Raw genomic sequence first — 23,668 nt, 5'->3', positions numbered from 1 at the left:
TGTCGTTCAGGTGCTTCGGCCGGGTCTGACTCTGACCCCATTTGGGATTTTCTTCACAAAGATACAGGAGTGGTTTGCTGTGTCCTTCTCCAGTTCATTTTACAAATGACAAAACTGAGGCAAACAGGGTGAAGTGACTTGCCCAGGGTCACACAGCTAGTATGTGTCTGAGGCCAGATTTGAACTTGGGAAGACGAGTCTTTCTGACTCCAGACCTGGTACTCTCTCCACTGAAGTGTCACCTAGCTGCCCTTGGTGGGAAGTAGGTTTTTATAAGAATATTGATGAATTATGTTGTAAAAGGAAACATCACCAACTCTTTTTGACCCTTCACAAATCTAGATGGCTACATGTTGAATTTGCTTAAAATGGAGTCCACGTTCGTAATAGCAATCCCATTTCACCACAGTGCTCTGACCTTACAGGCAAGCTTTGCTGTGCTCAGAGAGACGGCTGGACCTACAGTACGGATGCGTCTCCAAATGCTGGGTTCAGCTACGTTGTTCTTTGTCGTGTTCTCTGTTGAGTGAGTAATTCCCAGAATCTCTGAGCGAATACAGAAAAGATAGTCAAGCACTTGCTATGTGCCAAGCACTGTGCTAAATGGTGAGGACACAAATACACAAGTGAGGTCAGTTCTCACCTTCGAAAAACTTTAGAGTGGAACAAAGGGAGAGGTCACACGTGGGGGAAGTGTGCTTTGGTTTGGAAGTTCACTGGGATGGGGAGGTGGGGCAGTCCACTGTAACACCCTTTACGGAGTTGAAAAAGGACTTCAGAGGCCAGCTACGCCAACTCGTACCTGAGTAAGATCCCTTCCGGGACACCCACAGGCTGTCTTCCAACAAGGGAGTTTTGATGATTTCCAACCAGGCAGAACCTGCTTCTTGAGACCTCCCGTTCTACTTTGGGACAGTCCTAACTAAGAAAACTGGGGAGGGGGATTTCTTACCCCAAACCATTCTGCAGCTGCCCTCCACGATCCCAGCTCTGCCCTCTGGGATTAAGCGGGTGATGACAGCCCATCAAATACTTGGAGGCAGTCACCATGTTTCTTTCAGTCCGCTCCTATGCAGGCCAGACGTTGCCTCTTTATCACCCAGGCCTCACGTGGTCTGATCTGGCTAAGCTCTGGAGAGAAGAGACATCTCAAGTTGGAAGTGGAAGCCAAGAGCCAAAGGCATCAGTGACATTTTCAGTGTCGTGGAAAGATTCCTCCAAGATAAAAGCTAGAGGAGAAGAACAAGCCCATGAGGCTGTCTGCCGTGCTGGCTAGCTGGGAAGCAGAGGGCTCTCTTGATGTGTGTGTCACTACTGTAAATATCGGTTACGGTTCAGCCCCTTGTTTATGTGACCTAGTAAAGAAAATAAAAAGTGATGGGGAATTGCAGTTAACCTGCCCTTTTTAGCTCTTCCTTTTGCCTTAGGATGTTGCTGTAGAATATCTGAAACGAGGATGATTCATGTCTGCAGGCCTAGAGACTCAGGATGGGAGGACCTCAGAGGCCATTCATTTTACAGTTTGGGAAACTGAGGTGCAGAGAGGTGAAGGGACTTGCTCAAGCCCCAGGGTCATAGGTCCAGAGCTGGGAGAGAGTCAGAGACCATCAAGTCCAATCCCTTCATTTTACAGGTGAGGAAACTGAGGCTCAGTGATGCCAAGAGATTTGCCCAAATTCACACATGGAGCCGGAGGCAGAACAAACCTTGTCTTCTGACTCTAAATCCAGCGCTCTTCTCACTGCCTTATCCTTTTTATGAACACGATTCTGGAACAGAGTCATATTCCATGCCAGGCAGCGAATTTTAGTGTTTTGGATCTTAAAAACGAATTACAACTTCTGCAAGGTGAGGAACTTGAGGAAAATCTTCAAAAACAAGATATTTTGTCTCCAAATGAGCCTGGAGAGTATCATGTGTGTATGGATGTAAGGATAAATGTGTGTGTGTGTGTGTGTTTGTGTTCATTCTGTGTACACAATTAGATCAGTGTGGCTGATACTTTTGCTTATTTTTAAAGTCTTTGAGAAATAGATCATTTCGATTTTAAATACACAGATGTGCCAAAATTAAAGTACACAATGTAACCTTAGTGTCAGGGGCATCTTGTTCTGTAGCACAAAGAGCCTTAGTTTCAATGTTGCCCTTTCTCTTCCTTCCTTGGCTCAGCCCCCACCTAGCTATCTGGGAGAATCTATCTGCCGGACTGCCTGGCACAGACTCCTATCTTGCAAGTGCACTGGCCACAGCACAGCATGACAAGTTTCATTAGAAACCAAGAAAAGAAAAGGAACCCCCCCCCCAGTAGTTTAGAATGACTCCAAGCCCCAATAATACTAGTGAACATATCCCAGAATCACTCAGAATCCCAGTATTGAGAGTACTGGTCTAGCAGGAGTCTCTCTGGGTGAACTTTTACGAATTGGCTTGCATTGCCTGAATCCTCAGTCTGCCACTCCCAGGATTTGCCCTTTCTCCAGTGGCATGGTCTGTTGCCCTTACACTGTTTTTTTAGTCCTGTTTTCAGTCTCTCAGGACCTCACTGGGAGCATACAGGAACACAAGGAGCACTAGATTTGGAATCAGACGACCTGGGTTCAAATCCTCAATACTGTGGGACCTTGGATGAATCACTTAACTTCTAGGGGCCTTGGTTTCCTTATCTGTAAAATAGGAGAATTAATTAAATGGCCTCTATGGTCCCCTTCAGCTCTAAATCTCTGATGGTAGTGCTTCTCAGAACTGGGCTCACTGCTTGTGGAAGAAATATTACTGTCCCCATTTTACAGATGCAGAAGCTAGGATTCAGAGAGGCAAAGAAACTCACCCACAGTTACACAGACAGGTAACAAGTGTCGGAATCACAGTTGAAATGTGGCTGTCTCAGCACAAGGCACTGTACAGCTCTGACTTCCCAAGGTTCCTGACTCACTATAGGAAGCCTTGTCTTCCACCTTTACTTCTCTTGGATCCTCTGAGTGCTCAACTCAGTGAATGGGACGGGTGAGAATGACAGACTCGACCCTGATGTTTCATCCCTCTCATCTCGAATCAGGCTCAGCTCCTGATTCTCCCCAGTCTCCATTTCCACCTCTGCCCCAGCATCCCTTCTTATGTCCTCAGCCTTTGCCTCTGCTAAGTTCCTCCCTGGAACCTCCATTTGAAGAATGCTCTGAATCTCAGGGCTCCTTTTCCACCTTGCCCCCACATGGGTACTTCCTGCCCCACCCCCAGCCCTTTTCAGTTCCCTTTTTGGTGTTCCTCCATTACAACGTAATCTTCTTGAAGGCAGGGCATGGGTTTTTTGGGGGGGTTTTTTGCTTGTATATTTCCCTTTTGTATTTTTATTAGCACAGTGTCTGGCACATAGTACTTAATAAATAGTTCATCTAATCTAATACATCAATGTTGTATTGATATATCTTATATATTTGATATATATTTGAGAGGTCCAGCCCTTTACAGGTCTGGTTGTGAGCCTGGGCTGGCCACTGAATGTTTGGTCTGCTACTGCTTACTAATTTCATACCAAAGGCACATTTGTATGGGGTCAAATTGTCCAGGATCACATTTTAAAATGTTAATATAAACCTCTGATTTTCAGTAAATCTCACTACAGTAAAAGTTGGTTTATCCAACATTTTGTCAACAGGATATCTCTATTTACCATACTCTTCAAATCCACATTGCAGTATTCACTAATTTTTATTAAATGAATTAGTTCTTTACTGAAAGAACTGGGAGATATGATTGTGGAGCTGCTGTTAGGGAGGTGCCACAAGATCAGAAAAAAGGAAAATGTTCTCAGTTTTCAAAAAGAAAACGTGAAGAGGGTAGAGTTTTTAAATTATAGGCCAGGGACCTTGATTTTTATTTGGCAAAATTATAGAATATAGCATTACAGAAATGGTTTATGAGCATTTAGAAAGTAAAAGATGCAGGGATCATTAACAGCCAGCATGGCACACTAGACTAACCTTATTTCCTTTTTGGGAAGAAAACAGTCTCAGGATTGCCACAAGGGAAGGGGCAGATCAGGGGAATGCTTGAGATACTGGTTGCTTAGATTTTCACCCAGCACATAACAAAACCTCTCCTGCTATTTCTGTGGATAAGATGAAGAGATGGGGACTAGATAACACAACCAAGTCAATTCAGAACTAATTAAATAACTAGTACCAGAGACTAGTCATTAGTGAGTCACTGTTGAGTTGGAGAGAGCTTGCCCCTGAGGTATTTCATAGGTATGTAGACTTAGAGCTGGAAGGGACCTTAGAGGTCATTGAATCTGACCCACTCATTTTACAGATGGGGAATCTGAAGCCCAGAGATATTAAATGACTATCTGAAGGTCACACAGGCAGTAAGAATCTGAAGCAGGCTTAAATTCCAGGTCCTCTGACTCTAGACTGAGCTAGTGCTTTTTCTACCATATCACATAGAGGTCACATGGATAGAGTGCTGGGGGTAGAGTCATGAAGACCTGAGTTCAAATCCAGCATCAGACATTTACTAGCTGTGTGACTTTGGGCAAGTTACTTAACCTTTTTCAATCAGTCAGTCAGTGCCTTCTATGTGCTAGGCACTGTGCTAAGTGCAGGGTATACAAAAAGTGGCACGAGACAGTCCTTGTCCTCGAGGAGTTCACAATCTAATTGAGGAGACAACACGCAAACAAATATATAGAAAGCAAACTATGTATATCTATATTATATTATATAGATGTATACATACATGAGATAATTAACAGAGGAAAGGCAGTGGGATTAAGAGGGGTTGGGGAAAAGCTTCCTGTAGAAGGTGGGATTTTAGTTGAGACTTAAAGGAACCTAGGGAGGTCAGTAGTCAAAGCAGAGGAGGGAGAGCTTTCCAGGCTTGGGGGACAAACAGAGAAAATGGCTGAAGCTGGGAGACAAGAATGCCTTGTTCATGGAACAGCCAGAAAGCCAGTGTCACTGGATGGAAGAGTACATGTAGGAAGTAAGGTGTTAGAAGACTGGAAAGGCAGGAAAGGGCTAGGTCATGAAGGGCTTTGAATGTCAAACAAAGTATTTTGTATTTGCTCCTGGAAGCAATAGGGAGCCACTGGAGTTTACTGAGTGTGTATGTGTGTGTGTGGGGGGGGGGGTAATGTGATGAGACCTGCCTCATCTCTAAAATGGGAATAATAATAGCATCTATCTCCCTGGGTTGCTGTATGGATAAAATGAGATTTGTAAAGCCTTAGCATGGTGACTAGGACACAGTAGGCACTTAAGAAATGCTTGTTCCCATCCCCTTTCTTTCTTCCTTGCAAATTACCATGGACTCAAAAATAAAACCATTAGTGCATCTTTAACTTGAAAATGATTTGGATTTGCAAAGCTTGTTTTGGGTTAGTTTGTAATTTAGTATCACAGAATACGGATGGGATTCAAACACAATCTCCAACCCGAAATTGAGCATGAATCCTCCCTAGAAAATACCTAAGGGGTGGTTGTCCAGCTTATGAGTGAAGACTCTTAGTTATTTAAGTAGTTATTTAATTATTTTCAACCCCCAGTTATTTCACTACTTTCACTACTACCCAAAGTGACCCATCCGTTCACTCAGTTAGGAAGTTCTAACATTGAGCCTCAAATAAAAGTCCATTGTGAAAGTGGTACTTACCATCTAAGCCTGCAGGGGTGTGTCGATTTCAGGGCTGAGGATGGTGGAGGGATGCTCTGGGCATGCGCTCTGGCTCCCCAGGCTGGGCGGCTTGTAAGAGCCTGGGGCAGGGGCATGCTGCGCATGACTGCCAGAGGCCAGTGTGGGTGGGGCCAATGTTGTGCGCCTGCGCTCTAGCTAGTGAGCTGGGTTGGCTGGTGGTCTTGGGTAGGCGCGCGCTGCATATGGCTGCCTCAAAGCTAGCCGTGCACGTGCGCTCTAACCTGTGATGGTGCCATGACCGAGGGCCTGGGGAGGCTCTGCGCCTGCGCGCCAGCCTCGAGCCCAAATGCGCGCGCGCGCTACATCTGCTTCTGGTCCTTGGCCTTACTTCCGGCAGGCGGCTGCCCGCCTCAGTCAGAGGACGCCTGAGAAGAGGTCGGAGGCCAGGGCCTGACCCCAGACCTGGGGAGAGGCAGCAGCCGAGCCCTTGGGGCTCAGTCCCGTGGACTGGAGGCCAGGCCTTGCTGGGGCCCTCCCCCTGGAGGCGTAGCCACTCCCTCCGGCGGAGGGCCTCCTTCCTCTTGGGATAAGTGGAGTTTGGGGGGGATACATTGGAATTTCTCCCCCAGTGCCGCTGCCTCCCCTCCCCCCATTAGCTGCTAAGGAACATAATCAGTTGAGGTAAGGGAGGGACCCAATTATGCAGCCTCCAAACATTTCTTTCTTTTTTTTTTTAATTGGGAAAGCTGTAAGCCCCCTGTGGCCAGAACTGGGGGCTTCTCACGGGCCTGGAGCAGGCATGGCCCTCTAGGTCCTCGGGTGCGGCCCAATTTGACAGAAGGAACCCTCTTATGAAGGGGGTTTATTCTGTGAAGCCTGGATTAGGCCGCACCTCGGGAGTGTGAAGCCCAGTGCCCGGTCAGCAGCAGGCGCCCCTCCCCCCAGGCCAAGAGGAGGAGCCCGTGACTCCTGAGGGGGTTGGGCGCTTGGAGCCCATGCCCCAGGATTACTCTGACCCCGTAAAAGGCGTCAAGCACCCATCAGTCGCTTCCTTGTTTCGGGCTCTGGGCCTGAGAGGACAGAAGCAAAGCAGCTCCAGCCTTGCGAGGACCTTATGTTCTAATGTGGGGAAAAAACCATGTCTGTAGATTAGCAGATATATGCAGGATTAATATAAATCGATTTACTGCCACCTGCTTCGTCTTTCTGCCTCATCTTCCACTTCTTGTACTTTTTCAGCGGCTGTCCCCATCCTTGGAATTCTTCATCTCCACTTCCTGCCTTCCCTGGCTTCCTTTTCAAGGCCCAGCTCAATTCCCAACCTTCAAAAAGAAGCCTTTCCTGATCTCCCTTAATACTAGTATATTCTCTGTTGACTATCTCCAGTTTATCGTGTGTGTAACTTGTTTGCATGTTGTCTCCCCTATAACAATATAAGAGCAGAGGCTGTGTGGGCCCCCCCCCCTTTCTTTGTATCCTCAGTGCTTTCTTAGCACAGTGCCTGGCACATAGTAAACGCTGAATAAATGTTTACTGACTGACTGAGAGGTAGGCTTACCCCGTGGGGTTCAGGAAAGGTCTCTCGCACCCTCTAGGCTTCTGTCTTTGCAGATGGAGACAGAGGAATTGTCATGTACAGGGATCAGTAAGTTGGCCAGCTTGGCTAGAATACAGTGCACATAGTGGAGAGTAATGGGAAATTAGCCTGGAAAGATCTTGAAGATGGAGAAACACTGTTAGGCAGAATGGAGGCTTTCTTTTAGCAGATTGCTGTTGCAGTAACTTTCATCTTTTGGAGGGGACAGGTTTTGACTGATCATTAGGAAATTTCCTTATGATCAGAGATGTCCAAGAGTAGAGGAGGCTGCTTGTAAGGTGGTAAAGATCTTCAAGTCTGGACAACCGCTTGTTAGTGACATTTACGGAGGGAGCTGCTAATTGGGTCTAGTTTGGTCTCTGACATTACCACTTTGAGTTGCTGGCATTTTTGAGGCTCCTGGGCCCAATTTTTTAATGCCGTCTCTTGGTGATCTCATCTACTCCCATGGGTTCACTTACTATCTTTGTACAGCTGACTCACAAATCTACATATCCAGCCACCATCTTTCTTTTGCTGTAGTCTTACACCTCACTTGCCTACTGGACATCTCCAACTAGGGGAGATCCCACAGGCATCTAAAGTTCAAGTAATAATTGTGACTAATGTGGAAATATTTTTGCATGATAGCACATATATATAGACTATATCAAACTGCCTACCATTTTCAGGAGAAGTGAGGGGAAGGAGGGAGGGAGAAAAATTTGGACCTCAAAATCTTATGAAAATGAATGCTAAGAAATTTTAAAATTAATTAATTAATTAATTGATTTTTTGTTTTGTGAGGCAATTGGGGTTAAATGATTTGCCCAGAGTCACAGAGCTAGTGAATGTTATGTGTCTGAGGTCACATTTGAACTCAGGTCTTCCTGACTCCAGGGCTGGTACTCTATCTACTGTGCCACCTAGCTGCCCCTAAGAAATTTCTTGACATGTAACTGGAGGGGGTGGTGGTAATAAAATACTATTAAAAAATAAAATGTAAATAATAAAGGTGACTCACTATCTTCTCTCTCAAATTCACCCTCCTTTTCTGTTTGTGTTAGAGGTGGGAATGGAACCCAGGTCCTCCAGTTCCAAAGTCAGAGTTTCTTCCACCATACCATGCAGGATGTGAACATTGCTTTATAATCAGACTCAGAATCTCTGATTTCTTAGGCCAGATCTCCCTCCCACTGCTGTTAACCTCTTTTTTTTTTTTTTTTTGAGGCACTTTGGGGTTAAGTGACTTGCTCAGAGTCGCACGACTAGTGAGTATCATATGTCTGAGGTCACATTTGAACTCAGGTCCTCCTGACTCCAGGGCCAGTGCTCCATCTACTGTCCCACCTAGCTGCCCCATTAACCTCTTTTAAACTTAACCCCTAAACCCCAATATTTTTTGCTCCTCTCTCACCACCATTATAATACAACCTCCTTGAGGTTGGAGATAGTCTCACTTTTATATTTTTATCAACAGAAATACCACAGGGGTGCTTAATAAATGCTTTTTCATTTATTCATTCATGTAGCCCATCCTAGAGTGATTTCAAATTACTCCCCTTCATGTACTCTATGTTCCAGCTAGATAGACCTACTTGCTGTTCCCTGTACAGAACATTCCACCTTCCTCTTCTATCTATTTCTACAGATTGTCCCCCATGCTTAGAGTGTTCAGCCTTTAAACCTCTACTCCAGGGGTTCTTAACCTTGTTTTCCTCATGGACCCTTTGACAGTCATTCTCGTGAAGCCTGTGGACCCCTTCTCAGAATAATGTTTTTAAATGTTCAAAATAAAATGCACAGACTTACCAAAGAACCTAATTCTATTGAAATGCAGTTATCAAAATACAAAATAACTCAAAAAATCAAGTTCATGGATCCCAGATTAAGAACCCCTGCTCTATCCTTTGGAATCCTTAGCTCTCTTCAAGACTCAGCTCAAATAGCATCACCTATATAAGAAGTCTTCCCTGATTTCTTCTAGCTGTTAAGTGATCTGCACCTGTCTTTCACAATGTAACTTAATATGTATTTATTTCATATACTTTGTTTCATGGGCTGCCATAGTAAAAAAAATAATTCCTCCCTAAGTGACTAGTCTACTGGTGATGGGCCTCTCCCTGTTTAGTTGGGCTGGCCCTCAGAGAGTAGACTTCCATCTGTTGCTGGGGCAATCTTTGAGGCCTTTTCAGCATGGGGGCATCTACCAAAGCCTATCCTCAGCTCTTGTAACCTGGTTATCTCTATACCACAATGAGGCCTTAGAGGAAGACTGTGGAAGCCTTTCTGTTTTTCTAGCCTCCTGCCTGTGCCATGATATGCAATACATGCAATGCAACACTCTCTGAAGAATGAAAAAATCAATGCTACCAGAGGGAAATAGAGAAGCATATGGTGACACAGTCAACAAACATTTATTAATTCTTCACTGTGTGCCATGAACTATGAGATAATAGGGATAGATGTACAAATCCTGCCAAAACTCCACAAAGAAAAATCAGTATATAGTGGTGAAGATTTAAAATTATATTAAAAAGTACAAAAAGTAACATTTAAAAATTGTATCTTCCTCGGTGGTTACAGTTGCCAAGGTATAATTTCCATACTCTTGTTTTGTGTGTGCGTGTGTGTGTGTGAGTGAGTGTAATGTAACTCTTGCATTCAGACCTTCCTTTCTATTTCTGCCACCCTCATCCCCTCTCATTGACATACTAATCTCTTACCTGGTTTTCATGCCTCTTCTTTCTTTCTTCTTTTAATTCATGTCACACATCATTGACAGATCAGTTTCCCACATACATAAGTCTGCTCATGTCACTACCCTGTGATGTCAAAAAAAATTTGGTGATTCTTCATCATTTGCCAAATAAAATCCTAACTCTTCAGCTGGTCATTTAATGTTTTCCACAATATAGTTTCTTATGACCTTTTCAGACTTCTCTAATGTTGTTCTTTTTTACATTCTTTGGGTATCCTGTCTGGAATATTTTGTATTCCGAACTTCCGCTTTCCCACCTTCATGCTTTTGTTCTTACCTAGCTCCCCTCTATGCTTGAAATATACCCCTTTGCCCTCCTTCCCTAGAAAAATGCTATCCATCTTTCAAAGTTTAATTCAAATGCCACCTGTACCTCAAAACTTTCCTATAAACCCTTCCTTCCCCAGACACAGTTCAAAGTTCCTTCTTTGAATTCTCATAGCACTTTGTTTATATTTCTCATGTGGACTTACCACATTCTGCCTTATATTTATTTGTATGTTTGCCTGTCTTATGTCCTCTGTCAGAGATTAAGTTTCTTGCAGGAAGAGATTGGCCTTCTTAATATTTGTCTCCCCCATTTCCCAGTGCCCCACGTAGCATACACTCAGTTAATGTCTGTTAAATTCAACTGAATTGGAGTTAGATTAATAATGCGAAATACTGAGGTGATTGAATGCCTTTAAAGTATTAGGACACTGGAAGGAGAGACAAAAAGAAGTATCCCAGGGAGAAATGAAGACAAGCTCTCCTAGGTCAGGGAGAGACGCTGTATGAGTCCTGCCAAAATTCCACAAAGAAAAATCTCTGCTTAAGAGTTTTCTCTCTGACTGTGATTTAAGGAGCTTCCTTTTAGTAAAAGACTCTTGCACAACTCATACCCCCTTTATCAGTGTTAAATGACTCTGTGACAGCAAACTTCTTAGCTTGGCACGTAAAACTCTTCATAATCAGGTTTCTGCCTACTTTTCCAGACTCATTTAACATTGCTTCCCTTCACATACTTTCCATTTCAACCAACTGGGCAAGCCATCTCCCATCTCTGTGCCTTTGCATAGCCTGTCTCTTATGCCTAAAGTACATTGCCTCTTAACGTCTGCCTCTTGCATAACCTGGGGTTGGCCACTCTTTTTTCCAGTCTCTGAGGGGTAATCTTCCTTAGACATTGCTGGTCTAGGGCATAGTTGGTTCAAAACAAAAATCCTCTTTCCTGATTACTTTTAAGAGGGGAAGTTGTTTCAAAATTATACCCATCAGATTGGCACCTTCCTGCCAAATGCTGGGTTACATGAAAAACCATCACAAATAGTGAATACCAAGACAATTTATTTATTCAAGCATTTAGTCAGCAAAAATCAGCAAAAAAAATAGACTCAAACATATTAGAAGATACACTAGAGTAAATTGACTCTTTAAACAGTAATGAAATCTTGCCCCTAAAAAGAGAGGCATTGATCTCACCTAAGGGAAATTCTCTGAAGTCTATAGGGATGCATGCCAGAAATCTGGGACATGTTGGGCACTCAGCTACTTGTCTGTAGCTTCCAAAGTCTTTCTTTTTTCTCCCACGTGCCTGAAGTTGAACCTAGACAGAGTCTAGGACAACATATGTCTTTTCTCAAAAAAGAAAAGAAAAAAAGTCTCTTCAGAGCTCCCAACATGTCCTCATGCAGCTTCTCTCTACCAAGTAGGGCAGTCTCCTTTAGAATGCCCCAGCTCAGCTGGAAGCCCAGGTTTCCCTTAGAAGCCTTCACTTCCTTCAGGGCTCTCCTCATCTCCTAGTCATTAGTGCTGTCTTTCTCTCATCACATTTCATTGGATTTACCTGATTGTGCCAGATCTTTCTAGTAGAATGTAAGTGACTGGAGGATGAGGACTATCACCAATACAATGCTGGCCCAGAGTACATTCTTCAGAATGGAAGAAAGTGTGCAAATGTCATGGAGGATTGTGGGCTTCTCAGGTCTGCTGGTGGGAAGGCCCATTGTGACCTTTCACTTAGTAAGTGTAATTTAACTCTTCTGGTAAAGGAAACAGGTGCTGCCTGTCACAGTGGAGAAAATGTTAGCTTTGGAGACAGTGGACCTGAATTCAGGCCCTGGCTCAGCTGCTTTACTCCCTGTGTGATCTTGGACAAGTCATTTAACCTTCAAGGACTTCCTACTTTTCTTATCTGTTAAAAAAGATGAAAGGATTGTCCTGTGTGGCCTCTGAGGTCCCTTCAGACTCCAGGTCTATTATGCTATGATCTTACTTTTTCTAAAGGACATTATTACAAAACATGGCTCTGAAATTTATTTACCCCTGTGCTTTTCTGTATTCAAATTGAAAGAAGAAGAAACATTTCCATCTTTATAATATAAATATGTGAAAACCCAGGGATGCCCATTCTATCCCAGACAGACCCTTTCATAGTAAACTTATCAGTATAGATGGCTTAAGTGCATTTAGATCATTTGGAATTGAGTGTGTTTGCTACTCAGTTGCTGAAAATAAAAGCAATATTTGTTGTCTAAGAGTAAAAATCCCTTTTTGGCACACAAAGGTGGGAGGCGGGACTTGTTAAGTGGCTTATGTTGATAATTGTTTCATCTCTCTCTCTCTTCTTCTCTCTTCCCATTCCCCAACAGGAAAAAGTAGAATATGCCTTCCTGATCATTTTTACAGTTGAAACATTTTTGAAGATTATAGCCTATGGATTATTGTTACACCCTAATGCTTATGTTAGGAATGGATGGAATTTGCTGGATTTTGTAATAGTAATAGTAGGGTAAGTCATTTATGTTTGGGGAACTGTGTGGAAAAGAGGAATTGGTGTCATTTTTTTTATTGTTGGTTTGTTTTGTTTTTGTTTGTTTTGAGGTGGGCTTTCTGGGGGAGGTGGAGTGGAAACAGATGTTGAATTTTTTCCCAGATTTGTATTAGGGGCCTGACTTGAGATAAGTTAAAAAAAAATAGCAGACCTGTTAGTCTCTTAGTGGGAACGTGTTTGAAATTCAATATCATTTTACTGAGTTCCCCAGTGAGTGCTCTGTGAAGGAAATCCTTATCCAAGGTTTAACCTGGCTGTGAATCTCCAATATGCTGGCCTTGCTGGACACTGGGCTGTAATGAGGACGGCTCCTAATACCTATCTTTCTGTTGAGTAAAAAGAAAAAAAATGTCTTCCAACTGGTGTGATACTCTACCACTTTACCATTACTTCGCTTAATCTATAAATTGTTTTCTGCTATCTTATGGGGGACTTGGACATACATTAAATAACAACAAAGAATGCTTAAATAACATGAAATGTCTGGCTTTAGATGAAATAAACCAGAAAATGCAAAAAGGTAGGCATGCTCAACACATCATCAAATGGCAGTGAGAGGAAGGTCCAAGTTAAGGGAGGCCTGCAGGTCTTCAGTTCAGTTATTACTTTGTGCAGCTCTGACCAGAAATGTAGCCTCTATCAGAGCAGGAAATCGAAGCCCTGGGGCCGCTTTCTTAGACAATACCCTTCTCTTCTTTGTGCTTTCATGGGTCTAATAATTAAGCTTTACCACCAAAGCTGCCTCCATCAGTTGTGTCTGCCAGGATGCACAGGGGTCCTTGACCATTCCTGGGTCTAGATGTAGATCACATTGTATTGTTATCTCCCAGAGGTTTACAGTGGGGTAATAATGTGTAACCAAACTTCCTTTAAGTCATGATGATTTTATTCCATATGAGGAGACTCATGCATTACAACAATCAGTTTTGCAGTCAGATATGAGATACTGGCAGGACTAATCAATGACCATCAGAATACTTACCTTCTTCATATGTGTGTGTAAAAAAATACAGACACACATGTACTTTTTTCAGAGGCTTTCACTGCCTTCTCTTTCCAGCAGGTTAAGATTGGACTCTCAGAAGCCAGGATTGCATAGGCCCAGAAGTGGTGAACAGATGCCCTCTTGAGGTTGTTAGGCAGATGGACAAGAGAAAGTTTTTTTGTCAGAGGGCTTCATGTCCACGTGGGCAAATAGGATATTACTGTGAAGATGTGAAAATCATCATAAAACATCCCAGGAAGAAACTATTTTCCTCATTTTCTTCCAAGTATAGATTTGGAGGTCCCCAAGTTGGTTAGGGCAGATGGTCATGCAGCACTCTACACAAAGGATGCAGATCTGGGTTCTCTTACTATATATCCAGTTTTGCTGTGTTCACTCTTGCCTTAGATTTCCATTAAGCAGCTAGAAAATGGAAATAATAGATCATTTATTCTAGTGTTTTACTCTATTAAAGTGCTTAATTTTCAAAATGCCCATTCATTTTATTGTTATAACCACCAGGGAAATAGGACAGATATTAATATTCCCATTTTATAATTGAGTTAATTAAGGCTTGGAGAAGCTAATTGGGTTGACCAAAGTTCCATGGCTATTACCCAGTGAAGCCTTGACTAGAACTAGCTTTCATGACTTCTGCTGCAGTGCTTTTTCTACTGAACCATGATGAGTAACTCCATTCCCTCACTCTCCTGCACCCTCCTGGCCTTATATCTAATGATGAAAATTAGGCTTACCCTGTTTATATAGTCCAGTATATGAAGTCCAATTAGCCCTATTCTTTCAGCGAGTAAACTTGCAAGATGAAGAATCTAGCATGCCAGTGTCTCATATTAATTAAATAATCAAAAATATACTTGAATTATGGAAAACTTCCAAGAGACATTGAATTCGTTGGGGCCACTAAGCTCCTGCCCAGGTATCTCACATGAACATCTTGTGATGTGAAAAAAAATTGCCATTCCCTAACATAAGAGCCTCAAGATCATTCTTGGAGAAATTGGATGATTACTATTGATAGTTGTACTGAGTCTTCTAGAAATGAGGTGAGTCACATCACCTCTCAGGGCCTTTATTTCCTCTTCTCTGACATGGAGAGGTTGAATTAGGTGAACCTTCAGGTCCCTTTCAGCTCAGTATTCCCGTGGTTCTTTGATGAAGTGCTGTTGTGGCTTTAGGTGGGGAAGAATGGAAATGAAGATGGATCCTGGAAAATGGGCAGGGGGATTCACACTCTGTTCTCCTTGTTTTAGAGGTGAAAGCAGTTTTTAATGGAGTATCACAGCACACAGATCTCCCCAGACCCTTTTGTGTATACTCTTATATACCTTTATTTAAATTACAGTCTTGTGGAATTAGCCCTTGTCTGAAAATTACTGTGGTTATTGTGTTTTACCTCCTCAGGTTATAATTTAATGTTTCTCTCTCTCCTCTTCTTTCAGATTGTTTAGTGTAATTTTGGAACAATTAACCAAAGAAACAGAAGGAGGTAACCACTCTAGTGGCAAATCAGGTGGTTTTGATGTCAAAGCCCTTCGCGCCTTTCGAGTGTTGAGACCACTTCGGCTAGTATCGGGCGTGCCCAGTAGGTTCTCCTCCTTTTCTAGATCCTAGAATTGGCGGTTGGTGGGTCTGTTCAGGTCAGGTTTCAAATTTGTCAGTGACGATTTGGAATGGAAAGTACCAAGATGGATGACTGCCTCTTTCAAAAAGTAGTTATGTGAATGAGGAGCTGTTTTAGGGGCTCCACATCTTGTAAACCAATCCAGCTTCAGTTCAGCCTTAGGGAAGGAGTGGGAGGATATTCTCTTTGAAAGCAACTGAGAGTGTGCCCAGCCTTGTTCTCAGGTAGTACCTTTGAATTCTCAGTTGTTTGTTATGCTTTTATGGCATAATATCCTGCTAGAAGCTCAGATTCAAGATGTCAAAAACCCAGATGATCATCTTTCCACCAAAGGGCTGCTTCCCCCTTCAGCTTCTCCTCTTGACCACCTTATTTCTGTTAATGATACTACCTTCTTTTTACCTGCACATGAAATCTGATTCTTCCCTGTCCTTTATTCCTAATAACCTCTCAGCTTCCAAGTCCTGTTGATGCTTCCTTCATAATATCTTCTTTATCCTTCTCTTTCTTTCCATTTCTACAGTCATCGCCTTAGTTCAGGGTCTTACCTCTTACCTGGACTATTGAAATAACCTCCTAATTGCCTCCAGATTTAATATTTCTAATTCTTCCTCAATGTCACAGGACCAGATTAATCTTCCAAAACCCCAGATCTGATCATAGTCTGTTCCTGCTCAAAGCCTTCAATTGTTCACTGCTTCTTGGAATGCCTCCATTTCTATGTTACCTAATTTGTGAAACTGTTCTCGATTCGCCTGCACCCTCCAGCCCTGCCCAGAAATGGTGTGCAAAGGGTGGTATGCTACACCAAAATGGGAGAGTCTAGATGAAGGTTGGTTTTAGGAGTGGAAAGATGGTAGAGTTTCTTTTTGGACATGTTTGAGATGCCTGTGGTTCGGGCAGCCAGAGATGTCCAGCCAGTGATGGGGAACTGTAGCTCAGCCTACCCTAGCTAGATCAATAGATCTAGAAGTTATTTACATACAGATAATAATTGAACCTAACAAAATTAACTGTGATAATAATGATGATGACATGTATGTCCTTTTAAAGTTTACAAAGTGTTCCACACACATGTACTCTTTTGAGCCTCCCAACAACTCTGCGAAGTAGGTAATGTAGTGTTGCCTCCATTTTACACACGAGAAAGCTGAGGCTCAGGGAGGTGCACTCACTTATCCATGGTTGCCTTGTAAATGTAAAAATGGATTTTAACAGTGGTCTTCCTGACTTCAGATCCAGCATCTACTATACCACATAGCATACTGAGAATGAAAGAGCACCCAAAGTCTTGGGAGTGCCCATAATTAGGGGGCTAGGATGTGAATGTTGACCCAGTAGAAGAGACTGATAAGGAGGAAAACCAGGGGAGAGCCTTGAGAGCTGGAGCAGTAAGCAGGAGCTGATAGTAGTTAGCTATGCATCAGATACTGCAAAGAGGATGAAGACTGAGAATTAGCCATCAGATTCAGCACAACTGGGAGAAGCAGGTTCAATTGAATGGTGTGTTTGGAAGCCAAACTGCACAAAATCTCCATCTCTGTTTATTCACTCATAAAAAACAGGAATTGGATAATATTAATAACCCCAACTTATATATTTAAATTTCTATATTTACAGATATTTACATTTAATGAAATAGATCATATCTTTATATATTTATAGAAAATTTGACCTGTAAGTTAGCTTAAATATATATATATATAATATGTGTGTGTGTGTTATATGTTTCATCATGTATTAATTTCTACATATTGTCATCATCAATGGATAAAGAGCCGTTTTCTCTGGTTTTTATGATTATGAGATTATGATTAAGGGTGGAACACCCTCTGGAAAACATTATTCTTGGAGTCTCTTCTCTGTCCATAAGCAGTATATTTTTCTCTTTCTTTCCTAGGTTTACAAGTTGTCCTGAATTCCATTATAAAAGCCATGGTTCCCCTCCTCCATATTGCCCTTTTGGTATTATTTGTAATCATAATCTATGCTATTATAGGATTGGAACTTTTTATTGGGAAAATGCACAAATCTTGTTTTTTCACTGATACAGGTAAGTAATGAAAATGGCAACTATTCTATTAAAAATATTTTAGCACTCTCATCTAGTTGAGAAAACCTTAGTTGTTTTGGGGAATAAGAGTAAGATAGAAACAAAGCAGTCAGCCAGTTGAACACGCTTCTTGTGAACTCATCATTAGTTTCAGCTAATTAAAATATGTGGCTTATTGTATTGCTCTTCTATAACTTTGTGAGCTGATAGTGACCCTTTTTCATGATTCCCTTTTGTGAGTGTGCCTCACAACACTTTCATATTCAGATTCAGCCACTGCCTCCGGCTTCTGAGGTCAGGAGGATGAAGTCTAGCCTTGTACTTTCTCCTAAACCCTTTTCCCCCCATTATGGCTCACTGATCCTGCCATCAGTTCCTTTGGATTAAGGCGTGCCCCTTTTAAACTGCAGGTATATTATCTGTAAAGAATAACATTAAATGATTAGAAGCAGCTTAGATTAGTCGATCAGATTAACTACTGTTGAACAGGACCTTGGGAGGACTAGGACTCAGAACAGGTGAGTTTTGATGATGGGAAAATGTTTGGGCGATAGGAACCCGGTCTGGGATGCTGGGGTGGTGTGAGACACTGAATGCCTGTGAAGGGAAGGGGACAAAAACTCCTCCCCCTGCCTCTCTAAGACGTGCCTCCTTTGGGATTTTCATTCAGAGCCTGCCAAGGGGATTCAGGAATTGCCTTTGCTCTCTGCTACTGCATTGCACTGTTTTCACCCCATGTCCAGGATGGTGATGCCCTTTGGGTTTGTTTGCAGATATTTTAGCTGAAGACGACCCAGCACCTTGTGCGTTCTCAGGGAATGGGCGCCAGTGTACCGCCAATGGCACGGAATGTAGAAGTGGATGGGTTGGACCAAATGGAGGCATAACCAACTTTGATAATTTTGCCTTTGCAATGCTTACTGTTTTCCAATGTATTACCATGGAAGGCTGGACAGATGTGTTGTACTGGGTAAGTAGTTGGGTAGTTTGCTGCTTGACTTTGCTTGGATTTTTTTCTAGTTTATTAGCATGTCACATAAAGTATATTGGAGAGATTGATGGAAAAGGGGCCTTAGGAGAAGTATGTGTAGGAAGAAGAATAGATGTTCTTCATTGCTCATGCCATGAGATTCTTGGTTTTAGGTAATGAAGTTATAGCTACTACTTAGAGTTAAATTTTGAGGTTTGCAGGCCTCTGACTGCTCCTTCCAAATTCCCTGGACCAGAGTGTTTGCAGGGAAATGCCTGTTCAGGCACTATTCCTTAATGAGCAGGTGTGCCAACTGACTCTTCTCTTTCCTGGCTGTGCTACCACTTGAGGCCCACAGTTGGGGCTTGTAGCCTTTTCCCTACCTCTTCTCCTGGTGCTGCAGAGGGCTGCCAAGGCTGACCTGCTGCAGCTGCCTAGAGCTTGTGGTGGGAAGAAACACTCTTTGTTCTTCTTTTCTTTAGAGTAGTTCTCCAGACTCTCTCAATGGGACAGAATTAAAACAGGAGACAAGTAGAGCCTCCTTCCTTTCTCCTTTTCCATTAGTTTCTTTTTGTACTCCAGATCTGTTATCTCATTACATTTCCCTTTTGCATCTTACAATTGCTGTAACTTAGCTCAGCATAGTCTCAGTTCTCCCCCTTCTCTCAGGAGCTACCAAAACCTTTGGCAAAGAAGCATGGCTTCTGAGTTTGCTACAAGGCCCGCTAAACCGTGTAAGCTGTGAGATTTGGATGGCTTTGAAAACTTTCTCACTCTTGCTTTTGGTTGGGCCAGCTAGATTTGGCCAGCTTTACATGTCAGTTTTATTATCATCACCACTACCTCTACTACCATTTGCATCATTAGTAATAGTAATGAAAACACAGTGGTATTTCACCTTTTCCATAGATATTTTCCCCTGAAATTGGAGGGGAGATATCAAAGTCCTGTTATTTTTATTTTATTTTATTCCTTGATATAGAACAGCCTAAACCACAGATGTATTTTGAGTCTGCATCTTAGTCCAAGTGGAATTAGCCAGGGCCCTAATACTCAATTACCAGAAGGCATTTAGTAGGTAGTTACCTTTGTGAATGGGCTTTGCTGTATATCAGAGGCCTTCAAAAAAAGGAGCAACATCTTCCAGCAAGGCAGAGAGCCCTAGGCATCATCACAGCCAAGATAGCATGGCATGATTTTTCTAAAGGGTCTTGTTCTGCTAAGCCAGTAAAAAGGCCTCTTTAAGATGCTAGCAAAGAAACTTGGATAAGTACCCACTTTGGCTCATCTGAAGGCCAGCAATGGTGGTAATGTATGTATTTAGAAGGTGAATCTGAAAGAAATTATTCTCTCCAAAGTTTAGGTCTAATTTGATAAATGTGTTTTAAGCATCATTCAGCATGTTTCTTTGTCTGTCTTTCTAAATTATCTTGGAAGCGTGTCTGAGATTGTGTGTATGTCTTGTGTGTCAGTTTGTTTTCTATCATTTACATTTCCAAAGAAACCCCTTATAATGTAGATAACTGTGTCCAGGGAGGAATCTAAACTGCTTTTTGTTGGTTGAATTGAGAATGTGACTGCGAAAGACACCTGTGTGTTGAGTGAAGAATTGGGCCAAACCAGTGGAGAAAGGTTTCCTTAGGGCACGGGCCTGTTTTCTAGTTAGCAGCCTTCTGAGGTCTTAGTCACATTCCCTTCCTAAGGTTCCTAATAAACCCCATGACCCAAAGTCACAAGGAAGAAGCTAAACATTCTGCTGCTAGGCTCACTCCTTCCACACACTCAAACCAGGACTCTACTCAGAGAACGCCCTAGAAAAAACAACACTTTTTTTCATTTTACGTTTTACTTAAAGACAAAACCAATGGTTTTTCTTGGCTGAATTTTCTAGTAGAATGTAAGCTCCTTAAGGGCAGGGACTGTCTTACTTTTGTGCCTGTATCCCCAGTACCTAGCATAGGCTTAACAAATGCTTATTGGCTGGTTAGTTAACTCCCACTGTCATCAAGGTGAATCATCGTTGCTGATGCAACATTACTCAACCAGTAGGGTGATTTTTGACCTTTCTGTTACATTTTTTCCTCCTTCATTCTTTCTTTCACTGCGGGCTTTCTGCTGTCCAACACTCAGTGAAAACATAATCAGTTTTAAAATTAGAGAAAGTAAGAGGAAATTTCATGGGCCAGCAGCAGCAGAAAGAATTTCCAGACAGTCTTCTGAAAACCTTAAAGTGTTGCCTAAATTGATGGTAATTACTATTATTATTGTTAATATGACAATTCTATGGTGACTAATTTTACAATAATGAGAGTGTCACCTGCTATTTGAAGTGGCGTTTTTATTGTGGAAGAGCTGTTGTAGAAATCATAGCATGTTTCTCTGGATTCCTTGGGGAAGGACAAATTATATAGAGTATAATGGTGATTTGCCCTATCCCCATATCAAGGCATGTCATGGAGCAAGGTCTGGAATTCAAAGATCTTGGTTCCCTGATCTATGCTTTTTTCTTTGGTGGGATCTCATACTTGTGAGATAAATCAGTGAGAGCACTAGGACACCCAAATGCACATTGAGCTCCCAATGTGTTGTGAAATTTTCACCTTTAGAGTATTGCAGATAAATGAGCAAACACTGATAGATATTCATTTTTAATGACTCATTTACTGCACTTCCCTAAACTCATCCTACAACTATGGAGGAGTGGTCGTAATAAAATCTGTCCAACTTTGAGAGATTTTAGTGTTTTTAGGGACCAGAAAGATCATTTAGTCCAAAAGTATTAATGCTGCGGGCCATGCTTCCACAGCTACCAAGTGTGGTCCAAACCTGTTTAATATTTAATTGGGAAATATTTAACAAAATAAATAAAAATGCAATAAAACATGTTATGTATTTTTCTAAGTCAAAATGTGGCCTTCAGGGATTCTTATGTACACTTTAGTGGCCCCCATTTCTATTTGAGTTTAATACCACTGATTTAGTTTATGTACCCCTTTTATGCACCCCTGGAGGTTCAGTTCTCTTCTTCCAGAGGACTTGTTTTATATCATGGCTTCTTGTGTAAGAAGTTCAGTTCTACAGCAAACTTAGGTTTTAGAAATGCCTGATTTAACAGAAAATTCCAACCTCTTTTTGGACCCACAGCATAAATGTGTCCATTCCTTCTGAAATGATGAGCTGGAAGTATGATTTCGTCAACAGTGTTATCTTCCTAAAATTATTAATATCATCCATTACTTTTTTTTACTCCCAAGGATAGAGATTTTTTTTGAAGGATACACAGGAACGGGTGGAAATCAGCCTCCCCTCAGTACAAACCCACTAGCCCCAAAATGCCAGCTATTATTAGTGCTCTCTGAGCCTCAGCTTTCTGCACTCTGGGATGTGCTTTAGGTCCAGCTAGTCAAAGGAATTTAATGACACGTAAGACATTTCTGCAACTCTGGGGCAGCCCAGAGGCATCCAGGGCAGAGGGGATTTTATACTCCTTAGGAACCAAGTTGAAAAGTATGGACACAACTAGTTTTATTTTTCTATGTTTGTTTTTTCACTGAGGCTAGTCCCATAACCAACCCATTACTTCTACTTGTCTAATTATATCAGTAGTATGAATTGGTTGTTATTTATAAGTAAAGTTTTCTGGATACTCCTGAAAGAGGAAGACAATATATTTAACTGCTTAAGCAGATCCTTCAGCCATTTTTAATGGAGGGCATAATCATTGAGTAGAATAATGTCACATATGTCCCTGTAGTGTTTTACCAAGCTCACATGTGCCTTAATTCCCAGACATGTGGAAAGTCAGGTATAGGTTTTGAAAAATGAAATACAGATGGGTTCACTTTGAGGAAACTCACTGTCCTCAAATCTAGACTTTTCAAACAAATTTTCTAGGGGGGAGGTGGATTGGAAGGAGGAAAGTGATAAAGAGAAGCAAAGATGGGGCAACTTGCTATTCACAATACAAAAGAATTCTCCAATGTAAAAAAAAATCACCAATGTGTTTCTTTAAGTAGTAAGCTCCTGAGGCACTCAAAAGTGTAATTTTATTTACAAAAAGTGGTTTAGACTCAAAGGCAAGATGGCAAAGTGGAAAGACCTCAGTAAACCAGGAGTGAGGAGATCTTGGTCTTAGTTCCAGCTTGACCCTTTATGAGCTGGGTGACCCATAGGGAAGTCCACTGAATGTCTCTGGGTCTCTGTTTTCATGGCCTCTTCTGACTCAGACATTTAGGAACTCCTGTGAGGTACATGTGAACATAGGAGGGAAAACTTGGTTACTTTGACATATGGATAAAGTCAGCATGAAACTCTTCTTCTAGGTATCATTTCCAGTGTATGGGGAGACCACTCCAGAATGCAGAAGACTCTTGAGTCAAAAGTGGCATAGGCTCTATAGAGAACTTAACTGTGCTTCCTCTTTGATATTTGCAGACAATGGAGTGTTGGTTAATTAGGACTAAGATTTTTCCCCATTGAAAATAGTAATGAGGTCCTGGCTCATGGAATCCTTCAGAAAGACCCCACGTACCAACAGCTCAGGCACAAGGGTGACCTCTCCTACTTGTCAGCCAGTTTTTTTCTTCCTGCAGTTCTTATACTCATTACACATAAATACTCCTGGAATGCCGAGTCCCAACATTGTTTTAAATCAATAAGAAGTCCCTGCAATTGACCTTTGGTGTGAGTCATCATTGTGTAGTTCAGGAGCTGTCCAGAGTGCTGAAATCAGAGGCAGGAGACAATTGAGCTCTGACCTTGCCTCTCAGACTACAGCTGGGAGAAATGTCATATACTTCTCTGGGCCTGATTCCTCATCTGTAAAATGGAGATAATAAGAATCATAGAATTTGAGCATCAGAAATGGCATCAGTGGCCATCTAGGCCAACCCATATCTGAGAAACTGTTTCCTCTACAGCGTTCCCAAAAAGGCCTCACCCAGCCTGTGCTTGAAGACGTGTATGGGAACCCACTATCTCCTGAAGCAGCCCACTTCGCTTTTGGATAGCTTTAATTGTTAGCAAAGTTTTTCCTTACATTAAGCCCGAATTTGCTTCTTTCCACCTTCTGCCCATTACCTTGGTTCTGCCATCTTAAACCAAGCCAAACTAGTGCCATCCTTCCAGAGGACAGCACTTCAGATGTTTGTAGGCAGTTCCCTTGTCTTTCCTTTCTACTCTCCCACCTTAAGACTTCTCTTCTCTGGGCCACACATCCACATTCTAAAGAGGCTATGA

The 23,668-nt window shown here is 42.2% G+C and overlaps 1 protein-coding gene across 1 annotated transcript in view; it reads left to right on the top strand.

Annotated features, from left to right (window-relative positions):
• CACNA1D (calcium voltage-gated channel subunit alpha1 D) overlaps positions 1-23,668 on the top strand; it is a 355,951-nt gene that overhangs the window by 152,278 nt on the left and 180,005 nt on the right. The window contains exons 4-7 of the mRNA XM_027835866.1: positions 12,599-12,738; positions 15,226-15,368; positions 17,308-17,460; positions 18,234-18,430. Coding sequence (XP_027691667.1) covers positions 12,599-12,738; positions 15,226-15,368; positions 17,308-17,460; positions 18,234-18,430 — 633 coding nt within the window. The remainder of the gene's footprint in view (positions 1-12,598; positions 12,739-15,225; positions 15,369-17,307; positions 17,461-18,233; positions 18,431-23,668) is intronic.

Source organism: Vombatus ursinus, unplaced genomic scaffold (genome assembly GCF_900497805.2).
Source record: "Vombatus ursinus unplaced genomic scaffold, bare-nosed wombat genome assembly UNPS02014817.1, whole genome shotgun sequence".
In the NCBI taxonomy this organism is placed as follows: Eukaryota; Metazoa; Chordata; class Mammalia; order Diprotodontia; family Vombatidae; genus Vombatus; species Vombatus ursinus.
Note: the sequence above shows the minus strand (reverse complement) of the source record. Positions and strands in the feature narration are given on the sequence as shown.